This window comes from Giraffa tippelskirchi, chromosome 8, assembly GCF_054371585.1.
Source record: "Giraffa tippelskirchi isolate mGirTip1 chromosome 8, T2T-mGirTip1v1.2.pri, whole genome shotgun sequence".
NCBI classification, from domain to species: domain Eukaryota; kingdom Metazoa; phylum Chordata; class Mammalia; order Artiodactyla; family Giraffidae; genus Giraffa; species Giraffa tippelskirchi.
The window spans coordinates 100,327,305-100,343,317 of record NC_137282.1 but is presented as its reverse complement, the minus strand read 5'-3'; the positions used below and the strand labels follow the sequence as shown (position 1 = coordinate 100,343,317).

The 16,013-nt window shown below is 37.3% G+C and overlaps 1 protein-coding gene across 4 annotated transcripts in view; it reads right to left on the bottom strand.

Annotated features, from left to right (window-relative positions):
• The window catches only part of NDUFAF2 (NADH:ubiquinone oxidoreductase complex assembly factor 2), a 309,065-nt gene that overhangs the window by 182,756 nt on the left and 110,296 nt on the right, over positions 1 to 16,013 (bottom strand). For all 4 annotated transcript variants that reach the window (XR_014063525.1, XR_014063524.1, XM_081524331.1 and 1 more), the window contains exon 3: positions 11,037 to 11,077. Coding sequence is in view for 2 of the 4 variants with exons in the window: in XM_081524331.1 (XP_081380457.1) it covers positions 11,037 to 11,077 (41 nt within the window). In the remaining 2 variants the exon portion in view is untranslated. The remainder of the gene's footprint in view (positions 1 to 11,036; positions 11,078 to 16,013) is intronic.

Sequence of the window (16,013 nt, the reverse complement as noted above, 5' to 3'; positions counted from 1 at the left end):
TGGACATGGAACAACAGACTGGTTCCAAATAGGAAAAGGAATCCGTCAAGGCTGTATATTGTCACCCTGCTTATTTAACTTGTATGCAGAGTACATCATGAGAAACGCTGGGCTGGAGGAAGCACAAGCTGGAATCAAGATTGGCAGGAGAAATATCAATAACCTCAGATATGTAGATGACACCACCCTTGTGGCAGAAAGCAAAGAAGAACTAAAGAGCCTCTTTATGAAAGTAAAAGAAGAGAGTGAAAAAGTTGGCTTAAAGCTCAACATTCAGAAAACTAAGATCATGGCATCCGGTCCCATCACTTCATGACAAATAGATGGGGAAACAGTGGCTGACTTTATTTTTTTGGGCTCCAAAATCACTGCAGATGGTGACTGCAGCCATGAAATTAAAAGATGTTTACTCCTTGGAAGGAAAGTTATGACCAACCTAGACAGCATATTAAAAAGCAGAGACATTACTTTGCTGACAAAGGTCCGTCTAGTCAAGGTTATGGTTTTTCCAGTGGTCATGTATGGATGTGAGAGTTGAACTATAAAGAAAGCTGAGCGCTGAAGAATTGATGCTTTTGAACTGTGGTGTTGGAGAAGACTCTTGAGAGTCCCTTGGACTGCAAGGAGATCCAACCAGTCCATCCTAAAGGAGATCAGTCCTGGGTGTTCATTGGAAGGACTGATGTTGAAGCTGAAACTCCAATACTTTGTCCACCTGATGCGAAGAGCTGACTCATTTGAAAAGACCCTGATGCTGGGTAAGATTGAGGGCAGGAGGAGAAGCGGATGACAGAGGATGAGATGGTTGGATGGCATCACCGATTCAATGGACATGAGTTTGGGTGGGCTCCGGGAGTTGGACAGGGAGGCCTGGTGTGCTTCGGGTCATGGGGTCTCAAAGAGTCGGACAGGACTGAGCGACTGAACTGACGTCAACTGAAGAAAAAACTTTGCTACTCCTCATCTACAGCATTGTGTATGTGGTTTCTCAAATTCTTTCTTTAAATCAAAATTATGTAAGCCCATTTCGTCCTAAAAGGCTTATTATGAAAAATATTATTCCTTCTCCTGTGAAACAACTACTTTATATTCTTCTGGCTGGTATTTATGGTACAGGCCAAACCAGGGAGCCACAAAAGTGTTGACAGCTATCAAGGAGACTTTGTCCCAACCCCTCCATAACATTCTTCTATTATCACTGCTTTATTTTTCAGTTTTAAGCATTATATATTAACTTCTCATTACTGAAAATGAGGATTTATCTTGCTTCCCAGGTGGCTCAGTGGTAAAGAATCCGCCTGCCAATATAAGAGATGCAGGAGATGCGGGTTCAATCCCTGGGTTGGGGAGATCCCTTGGAGAAGGAAATGGCAACCAGTATTCCAGTGTTCTTGTCTGGAAAATTCCATGGACAGAGGACCCTGGTGGGTTCCAGTCCAGTCCATGATACCGCAAAGAGTCAGACACGACTAAGCGAATGAGCATATCCTCAATATAGCTGTGGATCAATATTCAATATTTATATTAGTATTATGAATAAATGCTATCAACAAGTGAGTTTTCTGTATACTAGGATTACTTTTGCTTTTCCTACCCAAGGTTTTTCTTAGAGATAATGACATTTATTTCCCACATACTTATCTGTAATTCAACTTTATATGTTCAGTGTTCATTTAATATATGTATGTGTTCATTTAATCCCTTTATTTTTCAGAATGTATCTCTTCCTTCATATTTGTCTGAAAAATAGTCTGTACTGTTTTCCCTTCCCCATGAATAAAACCTCCAGTTTTCAACTGGGTAGAGAAGTTGTATGGTTTTCAGACTTTCACAAAGGGAATTTAACAGTGTCCTTTTCTTTTTCTTCAGGAGATTTAACACTGATACATTGCTATCATTTAATACATGGTTCATGTTCAAATTTAAAGAAATATCCCAATGCTATTCTTTATAGCTAAGTTTTCCCCCCATTCAGGATCACATGTCACATTTAGTTGTCATGTCGATTAGTTTTTCTTTGTTGTTCATTACACTGACATGACTAGCCCGGCGTTTCATGAGGTTTTCTGGTTACTTCCTTGTGAATCAAGGCTGTTTGTTTATACACACACACACACACACACACACACACAAACACACATACATACATACACTACATGAATGATGCCTTACTCTCACTGCATTATACAAAGAGACATACATGATGTGAAGTCTGTTCTACTTGATACAACTTTTGACTAACTGGTTAAGGCGGTATGGTGAAATTTGTCCACTATAAAGTTACTTTTTCTTCCCCTTTGTAATTAATAAGTAATCTGTAGGGTGATACCTTGAGACCATGTAAATATGCTATTCCCCAACAAAATTTGATCCAATGGTTTTAATATCCACTAATGATTTTTCCTTGAATCGATTATCACAATGACAGTTGAAAAATGGTGACTTTCCAACTCTATTATTTCTTCTACATTTATTGGTTAATGCCTAATTGCTTCTTAAATAGATTTTCAACCAGGTTACTGTTTTTAGCATCAGCCTCAACTCCACTCTCAGGTTCCTGGCACTGCTAATTACTGAGCATTCTGGGTTCTGTGGTTTAAACTGGGTTCCTCCTAAGCTTTCTTCTCTGCTAAGAGTCATGCTTCTCAGTTTTGCTAAGTTTGCTAACATTTGCTCATCTGCTTTTCCAGTTTCTAAAACATTGTTACTGCTTTTGTGTCTTCAATTTTTCATTGACCTTGTAAATTTATGCTTTTAAAAATAAACCCTTTACTTTCATTTTCATTAAGCTCAAAAGAAGAAAGTAAACTCATATGTTTAACTGACTAACTTTACTTAGAAGTCCATTTTTCTTTCCCTGCTTTCAAACTTTATATAAATGATACTGTTTAGTCACTCAGACATGTCTGACTCTTTGACCCTTTGGACTATAGCCCACAGGCTCCCCTGTCCATGGGATTTATCAGGCAAGAATACTGGAGTGGGTTGTTGTTTCCTTCTCCAGGGGATCTTCCCAACTCAGGGATCGAACCTGCATCTCCTGTGTCTCCTGCACTGCAGGCGGTTATTTACCTGCTGAGCCAGTAGGAAAGCCCACAAATGGTATTGTGTCATATGAAATCTTCTGCAACCTGCTCTTTTTACTCAATATTATGTTTCTGAGGTTTATCCATCTTGATACATGCATCTCTAGTTCATTCACCTTAAATGAATGATGTTACAACTCAGAGTATGAACTTGGTACAATTTTTTTATCCAATTCCACCATATTTCCAACAATGATACTGTGAGCTTTAGGGTAGGGGGTCTATTTTCCCATAAGAACATACATTCCCCATATAAGTCTGTAGAAAAATAGGATTATATATGCAAGACATTTCGATTCTGTAACTTATAAAATGAGCTAATAATACTAGGCACCAAGAACATGCTCAACAAATGTCAGTCACTTGGAGACAACAGTGAGATGGGCCTCAGAATTCAGAAAGAAGAGTCCTCTCTGAAAGTTAAACGCAAGATAGGCCAGAGCAGAGATATGAAAAGAGTAAAACAAAAGAAGAGCTGCAGGGCCAGCAACATTTGACCATAATATAACTACTATAATAGCAAAATAAATAATAGGTCAATTAGAAAAGAGAAGCAGAAAAAAAAGGGAATCATAGAAACAAATGCTGACAATTCAAAAAACACTGTTCATGGGAAGAAAAACCTTAACAAGCACGTGGCAATGTTTTTCTATTTCAAATCATAAGGCTATTCGTATGGTCAGACTATCCCTATGGTGAGATGGACACAACAGGTGATTTTGGGCCTGATGCAATTAAACATTAATTTTACTACTTAACGTTTCTCATCCAAATGTCATACTCATATCCTACTGCTTTTTCCTATGCCAATTTAATTTCTTACTGTAAATTAATATACTGGAATTCTGGCAACACTACAAACTCTCTTGTGTTTTAGTCACTGTGATATCTTTCAGAGCCAGATCACTTTGGACACAGACAAAAAAGGAGTCATTGGAGCCTTTAGCCCAGATCTGAGAACATGGCCAAGTTAAGAAGGTGCTACCTTGCAGCTCCAGCCTCTCCTTCAACTACAGTATCACCATCCAGCTCCATTCTCTACTGGTTTCAAGAATTTCCTCTTCCTCTTTCATGGAGCATGCTTGTGGGAGTGTGTGCTCAGTCATGCCCAACTCTTTGTGACCCATGGACTGTGGCCCACCAGGCTACCCTCTCTATGTGATTTTCCAGGCAAGAATACTAGAGTGGGTTTCCATTTCCTTCTGCAGGGGATCTTCCTGACCCAGGGATTGAATCTGCGTCTCTTGGGTCTCCTTCATTGTCAGGTGGGTTTTTTACCAGCTGAGCCACCAGAAAAGCCCTTCATTGAGTATATGTATTAAAAAGGAAGTGAGTAAGCTCTAATATTACAGCTTTCTTCTACTGTCTGTAAACCTACTGCTGAGTCATGTATTTTGTCAATACATTTATTCACCTTTTCAAACAGAAAACTGTGTTTCCTACTGTCTTGTCAGTATGAAAGGAGAAGCAATATTTCAAAATATTTGCTATATGTGGCTTCTAATAGGATAAGACTATTAAAAGTCTACCTCATTAATTTTTGTGAAATGTTAATTCAACTTGTATTGAACTGATGAACAGGTATTGAATGATATTGGCAACCTGAAGTAAAATGTGAATTTTAATGAAAAAAAGTACAAGCAATGCTCAATTTCAAAATATATTCAGTTTCTCAGGGTTATTTTATAGTTGGTTGCTGGAAATTCAAACTCTGTCATACAAACCATGTAATATACTTACATGGCATTGAGATTTTTAAGTCTGTCAATAAAAGCCTATCTAATAATGAATCAGATTCTGTGTTAAGTGCTTATGACATATAAATGAATAAGACATAATCCCTGTGCCATATAGCCCATAGTATAGTCAGAAAGATGGACAAATAAAATAAGTAATTATAATACTGAACTCAAAGGGTTATATAAGTGCACAAAGCAGTGTAGCTATATCAAGAAAGAAATGGCTAACTCTGAGTTAAGAAGCTGGGAGAAAAGTTGAAGAAAGCATTATACAATTTTGTTTTTAAATTTATTTATTTTTAATTGAAGGATAATTGCTTTACAGAATTTTTTTGTTTTCTGTCAAACATCAACATGAATCAGCCATAAGTGTACATATGTCCTCTTCCTCTTGAACCTCCCTCTCATCTCCCTCCCCATCCCAACCCTCTAGGTTGATATGGAGCCCCTGCTTGAGTTCCCTGAGACAAACAGCAGATTCCCATTGGCTATCTGTTTTACATATGGTAATATAAGTTTCCATGTTACTCTCTCCATACATCTCACCCTATCCTCCCTTCTCCCTGTGTCCAAAAGTCTGTTCTCTATGTTTGTTTCTCCATTGCTGCCTTGCAAATAAATTCATCAGTACCATCTTTCTGGATTCCATATATATGTGTCAGTATACAATATTTATCTTTCTGACTTACTTCACTCTGTATAATAGGCTCTAGGTTCATCCACCTCATTAGAACTGACTCAAATGTGTTCCTTTTTATGGCCGAGTAATATTCCATTGTGCATATGTACCACAACTTCTTTATCCATTCATCTGTCGACAGACATCTAGGTTGTTTCCATGTTCTAGCTATTGCAAAGAGTGCTGCAATGATTTTAAAGGGCTTTTTAAATGAAATTAAGCATGAGCAGAAGAGCCCAGCTGATGGAAGAGAAAGAAGACATTCAACTTGGGAAACAGCAAGGAGTACCTTCGAAGGTAGGATTGGATATAGCAAATATAAAGAGGAAAGCTAGAAAGGTGGGCTGGGCATGAATCAGGAAGCTTAAATAGTATTTCAAGGAATTAGATTCTTTTGGCCAGAGCTTCCCAAGAAGTGAGCCTAAAAACGGATTCCTTTGCCTTCAAGGTGGCCTATAACTGCTGAGTTATAGGGCAGGAAGAAACTGTCAGTTTTTTAACATGGTTATATAATTTCCCTACCAATCAGCACTATATGGTTATATACGTACATTTATTGTTGCTCTAGTTATGGCTACTGTCAATCTTCTAAATTTTAGCCATTTGCATAGATGTGTGATGGCATCCCATTATGATGACTAGTGATGTTAAGTATCTTTCCATATGCTTAGTGGCTATTCTTGAATCTTATTAAAGCCAATTCAAGATTTTCACCCCATTTTTATTAGCTTTGTCTTCTATCATTGAGTTGAAGTGGTTTTTATACAGTCTGAATACAAGTCCTTTGTCAGATACGTGTACTGGGATTATTTTCTCCCAGTCTGTTTGTTCCTTTCTTCATGTTCTCTTTCGATTTGAGCATTAGTTTTTAATCTTGATTAGGTTCAATTTATCAATGTTTCTTCTTATGATGGTGCTTGCTGTCTCCTGTCTTTCCCAAAGTTGTGAAGATATCCCACTGTTTTCTCCTTTTTCTATAATTTTATTTCATTTATTACTGGCTGTGCTGGGTCTTTGCTGCTATGCAGGCTTTTCTCCAGTTTCAGTAAGTGGGGGCTACTCTTCATTGTGGTGCACACGTTTCTCATTGTGGTTTCTCTTATTGTAGGGCATGGGTTCTTGGGTGCACGGGCTTCAGTAGTTGCAGTTAATGGGCTCTAGAGCACAGGCTCAACAGTTGTGGCTCACTGGCTTAGCTGCTCTGTGGCATGTGGGATCTTCCTGGATCAGGGATCAAACCCATGTCTCCTGCACTGGCACACAGATTCTTTACCACTGAGTCACCAGGGAAGCCCTCCACTATCTTTTCTTGTAGAAGCATTATAGTCTTAACTTTTACATTTAGTCTAGGATCCACACCTTTAATTAACCATAATTAACATGTATGTATGTATGATGTGTATGATGTGAGGTAGGGATTGAGTTCAGCTTTCCCATATCTAATTGTGTTCCTTTGGTGCTACTGCCAAAAACCAGCTGATTGTACACTATCTGTTTCTAAACTCTTTATTCTTTTCCATTTATTTGTTTATATATCCTTACACCAGTACCATGCTGTTTTAATTATTATGGTTTTAGAGTGAGTCTTAAAGTCAGTCCTCTAATTGTTAGAGCATAAGTCCTCTAATTAGAACATAAGTCCTCTAATTGTTGTCTCCTTTTTCATCATTGCTTTCAGCTACTCTAGGTCCTCTGAATTTCCATATATATTTAGAATCAGCATGTTGATTTCTACCAGAACAAGTCTAATGGGATTTTAACTGCATTTTTACTTGATTGAGTCTATAGAGAAGTGGTTCACGAAGTATGGGCTCTGGATCAGCAGCATTAGTTAGCATCACCAGAGAACTTGCTATAAACGCAAATATTCAGGCCTTACTCCAGACTTTGTGGATCAAAAACTCTGGGGAAAAGGTTCTGCAATTTGTGTTATAATAAGGCTTCTCTGTAACTGATGTATGACAAAATGTTAAGAATTACTGCTGCGAATCAGTAGCTTTTGGGAGAACTAACATCTTAGCAATACTAAATATTCCAATCAATGAACAGATATATCTCCCCATTTATTTAGGTCTTCCTTAATTTCTCTTACCAATGTTTTATAGTTTTAAGTCTACATGTCTTGCATATAGTTTGTTAAATTTATATCAAGGTATTTTATGCTTTCTGATGCTACTGTAAATGGTAATGTAATTGCTACTGGCTACCTTCAGCCATAAGCCTGGCAGGCTACAGTCTACGGGACTGCAAAAGAGTTGGACATGACCTAGTGACTAAATAACAAACCTTTAGCCATAGTCTATAGATGATATGGCGAAAGTCTATTTGGGGGTGGGAGTTCACTAACAGATTTGAAAAAAGTAGAGAACTCAAATTATTGGCAGCATCTTAAAAACAAACTAGTTTCAAAAGATATGCAAGAACAGGAGGTTGTTTCCAATGAACTGACCAAACGCATTAAGCATGAGCATCTACAAAGATCACAAAAAGAAGGACAACCAGACACAATGCTCTCCTGTAGTCTTGCCAAACACTTTATACATTCTTGACAAAAAGATCAAACCTCATCTAGCTGCTGGGTCCAGCTGCCAATTTGGAAGACAGAGGAACAGGAGAATATGTTGGATTACACAGAGAACACGCATGCATGCGTGCTAAATCACTTAAGTCTTGTCCAACTCTTTGAGACCCTTTGGACTATAGCCCACCAGGCTCCTCTGTCCATGGGATTCTCTAGGCAAGAATACTGGAGTGGGTTGCCATGCCCTCTTCCAGGGGATCTTCCCATCCCAGGGATTAAACGCACATCTCTTATGTCTCCCGCATTGGTAGGCAGGTTCTTTTCCACTAGTGCCACCTGGGAAGCCTACACAGAGAGCATAAGATTAGCAAAATCTAGACTGTGGCAAACTTTGGGTGGGTTTTTCAACCGATAAATCTGTCAGGAAATAAAGGGATGGAGGAAGAACATATAAACTGAAAGAGACTTAAATATGAAGTTTTTACAAAACAGGCAAGTCTAAATTATAGTGTATATTTGGCTGAGAAGAAAGATTATTTAAACATGTGAGGAAACGATTACTACAAAAGTCAGGGTTCCAGGTTGCTTTTGTGGGTAGAAAGATGGTTGTATTGAGATGGGGCACATGAGTAGCTGGCAAAGTTGTATTTCTTGATCTGGGTGGAATTTGCCTTATAATAACCTATTAAAGAATCCCATTTAATTTTTGTGGTTTCTGTATACATGCCTTATTTTTATTGTAAATGGGTTTTTCCTCTCCTTTAATATATGTAGAATCTGGGATTGAAAAGTTTGTAAGTTGTCATGGTAGAATGGTGTTTGGTGATGATATGAACTAAGGTGTGGTTATGGAAGCAGTTGTTCTTTGAGCTAGGGATACAGGTGAGGACAAAGTCAAAGAACTAAATGGCTAAGAACTTGGAAAGACGGTGACAGAAAAAAAACTGGAAGTCTGGTTCTAATCTCTGCCATCAGTGTGGGAGAGTGCCCTGGACATTAGCAAAGATAAAAATGATGAATAGGTTGAAAGAAATCTACTTAGATTGCAAAGGTACTACACTTTCCTGGGCCCACAAAATGGAAGAATATTTCAGAAACGATAGGGGAAAGGTCCTACTTTCTTTCTATGTGTTGTAGGAAAATGAGCACAATCCACTTCAAAGAAAGAAGAGACTCACTATCTTTTAGATCCAGGTAGATTTTAGTAGAGGTTCTGTGGTAGAGAAAGTTCCTAGAACAATATTAAATGTGAATGGTAATTTGCTAATAAAAAAAATGGAAATTCCTGAAACACAATGGAAAGGATCGGGGCGGGGGTGAGAAAAGGATGTGTGTGTGTGTGTATTGGGGGCCACAGACATGGGGGCTCATCTGTATAAAGAACACTGCAATTAATAGTATATTTGAAAAGAGGAAACAGAGGGCTCCTTTTCAGATATTTGAGAATGTGAGCACCATGGACGGAATGACTTGGTCTCACTGTTTTAACTGGAGCTTGTCTGAGATGATGGGATTACCTGACATTTACAGGAGTGGTGACTTAGGCCTGATAACTGCAGTTACTTCCATCTAATCACTTTACATGTATCAATGTTTCCATGAAAGAAGGCTTCCAAAGTCCTGAGGATAGAAGAAGCATCCTTTTCTCTAAGAACAGTAGCTCTTATTATAGCCAACACAAGAAGGGCTCCCTGATCCATCCTTACCACTGGAAACCACAGAAGATACTTTTGCATACTGGATCACATTGATTTTTTTTTTTCCATTTTTATTCCAAGGTTCACTGATACTAGAAAAAAGAGTCTGAGAAGAGTAGGACAAGGACAAGGTGGAAGCAACATATAAAGCTAGAAATAGGCTTAGTAATATGCTCACTTAGACCTTGGTCAGACAAACACTAATAGGGTCAGTCCAGGAGGTATGGAACAGTAAGGATAGGTATGCTAATTTACAGGTTATCCTAAATTCTTCCTTGGAGTACCCACCTCTTAAAAAGTATGGCCTTAGTATTGGAACTCATTTATGTTGTCAACAGGGTTTGAAGAAAAGGAATAGGCAGTATATTAATGAATTTGAAAACTTCCCTTCTATGAAATACATTTATCTCTTACAAACATTTTCTACTGTTTTAAAATAAAAATTATGAAATAATTGTTTTGAAATTATGAAATAACCATGTTTTTTTCTTTTTTAAAAATCTATTTATTTTCAATTGAAGGATAATTGCTTTACAATATTGTGCTGGTTTCTGCCATTGAAATAACTATGTTTTAAAAACACAAATACCACGGCTTTGCTATGTTTTTCATTCTGCATATCCCCAAAATTATGCTTCTAAAGCTTTTATTCTGGCCACTCCATGTAGCTTGCAGGATCTTAGCTCACCAATCAGGAATAGAACCCAGGCCCTGGGCAGTGAAAATGTGAAGTCCTAACCACTGGACTGCCAGGGAATTCCCTATGTTTCTTAAGTTTTAAATACAAATTCAGCTGCTACTGAGTGCTACCTATTACCTGCTAATTGTATATTTTAAAGTTTCTTCAGCTACCTGATGGCATTAAATTTATATAAAAATTATAAAATTTTACAGTTTTATATAAAATTAAGGGCAAAATAAACATGATTTAGATAGGACCAAGAGATTTAGTGTTTCTCAAACTCTTCCACCAAAGCATCCATATCAGAACAGAGAACTCCCAGAGGCCAGGGAAATGTTCTGATGCAAGCTGCTGTAAGTCCAAACATCCTCTAAAGTTATTTTTATTTTTTTTAAAATTTTTATCACTTCATTTAAAATTTTATATAAATTTTATGTTATATTCTGTGCTTTGTACATTTATTTTATTATAAAAATGCTTGAAATTATTTTCTATGGAGTAAAATTAACATTTTGGAGAGGTGGCATCACATGTGTTTTAGAGGTTTCATGTATCTCTGAGAGTACAAACTCTCAACTGAGAAGTACAGCATTATAGACATATATTTGAATATTTTCCTTGTGTATTCTTACCTCCATAGTAGGTGGAGTCTTCCTTGTTTTTCTGATCCAAGCTAGAAAGAAAAATAATAACTAAATATAAGTTTTCTATAATCTGCACAAACATTTTATTTACTCATGCATGAAACAAATATGTATTAAGCACCTGCTATATATTGTTTAAGGGCTTCCCAGGTGGCACTAGTGGTAAAGAACCCGCCTGCCAATGCAGGAGTCATAAGAGATGTGGCTTCGATCCTTAAATTGGGAAGATCCCCTGGAGGAGGGCATGGCAACCCACTCTAGTATTCTTGCCTAGAGAACCCCATGGAAAGAGGAGCCTGGCAGGCTACAGTCCATAGGGTCGCAGAGTCAGACACGATTGAAGCAATTTAGTACGCACCCATGTTTTAGGCACTAGAGATACAACAGGGAACCAAACATGTGCTCCCTCCCCTTCTGGAGCATATATACTGGTGAAGGGGCCACAGAAAAGAATCACCAAAACATATGTCAGGTAATGATCTATGCCATAAAAAATACTTGAGTGTGGGGAGAGTGTAGAGGGGATAGTTTCATAACTAAAATCATACCTCATAAGCATCTGAATTCAACTGAGTGTATATAATGGCATATAGGCCAAATTACAATGCAGTAAACTACAAGGCAACACTAAACTTATCCTGGTAATGTTAACCAATTATTGCTCAATATATAAAAGAATGGATGGAGAAAAGTTTTCATTTTCAGAGATTCCTCTTCTAATCTGTTCTAGCAAGCAGTCTATCTCCTATGGCTGGTACAACAGGCCTTAAGCTCCAACACTTGGGAGATGAGGTGCACAGCAGAAAGAGTTCATACTTGTTAAGTGCCTACTGGACACTGGGCACTGCGTGAGATGCTTTATAGCAACAGGAAGGGAGTGGAGGCACCTGCCTCTGAGGAAGTGTCAGAATCACGTGAAGACATATGATACAGTGCTTAGGAGAGCAGAGGCAGAATTTTGGGGTTCAAATCCTCACTTAAGTACTTACTAGCTGTGAAATTATTTAATTTTCTAGACATCAGATTCCTCATCTATAAAATTACAATACTAGTGACTACATTTTAGGATTATTGTGAAAGTTATATGAAATAATATATATATAAATTCTTAGCTCAGAGACTGGCATACAGTAAACATACAAGTCTAAGTTTTTACTATTTTTCAATATATTTTTTTCATAACAGACTCCAAAAAACAAAGATCAACAAAACTTGCTTGACTTATGAGGACATATACTGATATACTGTAAGGAATATGGCCTTTGAAAAGTAGAAACTATTTCATCACTTTAGTTGGTTCAATCTTCATTACAAAATTGTGACGTATGCTTATTTTATAGAAAAATTACATAATTTCCCCAAGTTTACACATTAAGTAGTAATGGTGGAATTTGAATCCAGATCTGACCCTGTCTGTCTCTGGCCGCAAAAACCATCCATGCTCTACTAACCAATTTCTCAAAGTTTATAAGCAACAAGCAAGGAACGCTAAACTAGGAAGAGGAACAGGTCACAACACTAACTACATGTCAGAAAATAAGCATTATTAACCCCATTTCGGAGAAGGCAATGGCACCCCACTCCAGTACTCTTGCCTGGAAAATCCCATGGACAGAGGAGCCTGGTAGGCTGCAGTCCATGGGGTCGCACAGAGTTGGACATGACTGAGTGACTTCACTTTCACTTTTCACTTTCATGCATTGGAGAAGGAAATGGCAACCCACTCCAGTGTTCTTGCCTGGAGAATCCCAGGGACGGGGAAGCCTGGTGGGCTGCCGTCTATGGGGTCGCACAGAGTTGGACACGACTGAAGTGACTTAGAAGCAACAGCAGCAACCCCATTTTACAGGTTGGGAAACTGGGGTTCAGGAAGATCAAGCAACTTGCCAAAACTCACATATCTTGCAGGTAACAGACTGAGAATCAAATGCTGGTTTAACTGGCTCTGAAATCTGAGCTCTGTCCATTCACCAGCCACCTTCTCTTCTGACGGGTTAGCTCCAGTAGCCTGCCTGCTCCAAGCAATAGTAGCAGGACCCATTCTCATGACAAGCCCAGTAGTGAATGACTGTGAGGGAGGAAAGAGCAGCATTCAGTTGTAGGCCTGTGATTGCTTATTTCTCTCTGCTCCGTTCGCTCTGGCACTAACCCCATACATGTATTTTCAACACGGTACCCAGTGTTTTGCCTTCTCTTTTCCTGTTCCTGAACTTCTCTCTCTGTTGTTGTCTTCTGCATTCTCTTCTTTTTGGCTTCCAGCTCTGTTTAGTTAATTTTTAGCCACAACTTGCACAGATTTTATATTACTTTCTAGGCTGGAAGTTTGTCAAAGGCAGGATGTATCCATGGGAGATTTACTTACCTACAACCTAAATGCTTTGAAAGTGTAGGTACTTAAATACAGTTGTTGAATGAATACTTCCACTATAAAAATATTCACTGTAATGGGATTTTGACCTGTATTAAAAAAAATCCAGCTTAGCAATATCAAGGTTCTTCTGCACAATCAAGGAAATAAGCAAACTATGGAATTTTTCAACTGCCTCTTTATGGTCAAAATATTGTCTATATTTATGGGCACTTTTCTCCCTAGGAAAGAGAATGCTTTTAAAATAATTCACTATGAGCCATGTACCTTAAAAATGTTTTAAGCAATAAATATTCAGTTCTGATTTAGATTAGAAAGTTAATTCAGAAAAATCAATTGCAGGAGGGGGGCATTGACAACCTATAGGCTGCAAGCAAAATTTTAACTCATGGCTTGCTTTTTGTTTTTTATTTTAATGGCTGAAAAAATAACCAACAAAGAACAATATTTCATGACATATGAAAATTACACAGAATTCAAATTTCAGTGTCTGTAAATAAGGCTTTACTGGAACACAGTCACACTTTTATTTATTTACATATGTATTATAACTTGTGCTACAGTGGCAGAGATGAGTAAGCTGTAACAAAGACCATACGGTCTGCAAAGTCTAAAATATTTAGCATCTGGCCCTTTAAGGAAAAGTTTGTCAACTTCTGTGGTAGGGCTACCATTAAGTATAATCCTTTTAGCAACAACTATGTATCTTGATTTAAAAACACTTTCATACATTATCAAAAATAAAAGTCATTATTATTATACTTTTTTCACTTTGCTGTACACCTGCATCTAACACAATATCGTAAATCAACTATACTACAATAAACATTAAAAAACAAAACAAAAAAAACCCCTGAAAAAACGATTACACTTTTTACCTGATTGCTATGTATTCTAGAGTCTGTGAACACTAGCACTGACATTAGATCATCCAAAAAAGTATAATGCACAATGACACACTGTCACTATGAGAAAAACAACAATGTGTCTTACTGATGAGTCTATCAAACAGAATTTTCAATTTTTTTTTCATAAGGTTGAGGGAAAAAAATACTTCAGCAGAATCCAAATCCGAAAATCCAAAAATTTTTAAAAGATTTATTTATTTATTTACGGCTGCCCTGGGTCTTCGTGGCTGCATGCAGGCTTTCTCCAGTTATGGCAAACAGGGGCTACTCTCTAGTTGTGACGTGCAAGCTTCTCATTGTGGGGGCTTCTCTTGCTGCTGAGCACAGGCTCTAGGTGCACGGGCTTCAGTAGCTGTGGCTCGCAGGCTCTAGAGTGCTGGCTCAGTAGCTGTGGTGCACAGGCTTAGTCATCCTGTGAAATGTGGGACTCTTCCAGGACCAGGGATTAAACCTGTGTCCCCAGCATTGGCAAGCAGATTCTTAACCACTGGATCACCTGGGAAGCCCTCAAATAAATTTTTTTTTAAATTCCAAGGTAGAGGAATAGGTTGAAGAAACTCTGATATGTGTTTTTCTAAACCCTACTGGTTTTGTATAAGGTTATACAATTCATTCATAGATATGATATTAAGTATTAAGGTAATATATTAATATGACCTAGACTATTCATTCTCATGAGACACTGTTCTCTAAGGAAAGATATCAGGGCTTCCTTTAACTTTGTTTTAAATGGTTCAAGGAAAAGAGATTTTTATTTAGATAGATACATGCAATTTCTGAAATAAATAATCCTACAATATTTATTATTCTACAATAACCAGATACTTGAAATGTCTTCTTGAGATGATGGTTGATGCCTGTTCAGTGTTATGTATCCAATAAAGGTTACAGCTGGAAATTTTCAATGTTATCATTCATTTATATAATCATCCCTAGTTTCCCAATCACTACATACAGCAAAGGAAATGTCTTGCTGAAGGCTGGCAAAGGTTATAAGAAGGAAGGAACAGAAATAAGCACTAATATCAAATCATTACATTTTTTTTTTTTAAACTCAGAACAATCTGGAACTGAACCTCTATTCAATTACAAATTATATAATGATTTTGCCATTGCTAATTATATTTGTATGATGGATTCTATATCAGTCTTCATTATAATATAACCATTGTTTGAACAGAATATAGCAAGATAACTGGACAGTTTATGCCTTAAGATCCTAGCATTCTTTCACCAATGTTCATTTGCATTCTCATCAGTATGCATGAGGTTTTCACTGAACTTTAATACTCTTATTGGAATATAATACACTATAATGAGTGTAAAAGTGAACATGCAAGTTGAAGTTCCCATTAACCACTAAAAAAGACTAGAAGATGCAGGCAGGAAAATACTTCATGAAGCATACCTTCTTCAAAATTCTGTAAGAACTGAAAATGGCTAATACACTTTAAGAAGTAGTATCAACAGGGGTTGAGGTAAATGAGACATTTATCACTAGATTCAGTAGGTGACCATTCAGAACGAAATTATAGGTTGACACACCATAAAGAATGCATAAAAAAAAGAAATCTGTATAAACTGTATAAAAAAAAAGAAAATTTTAACTACAAAAATTCTTCAAATAATATAAAGTGAGTTATTTTCTAATTATTGACTAAAAAGTTTCTTAAGGATATTATTAGATTC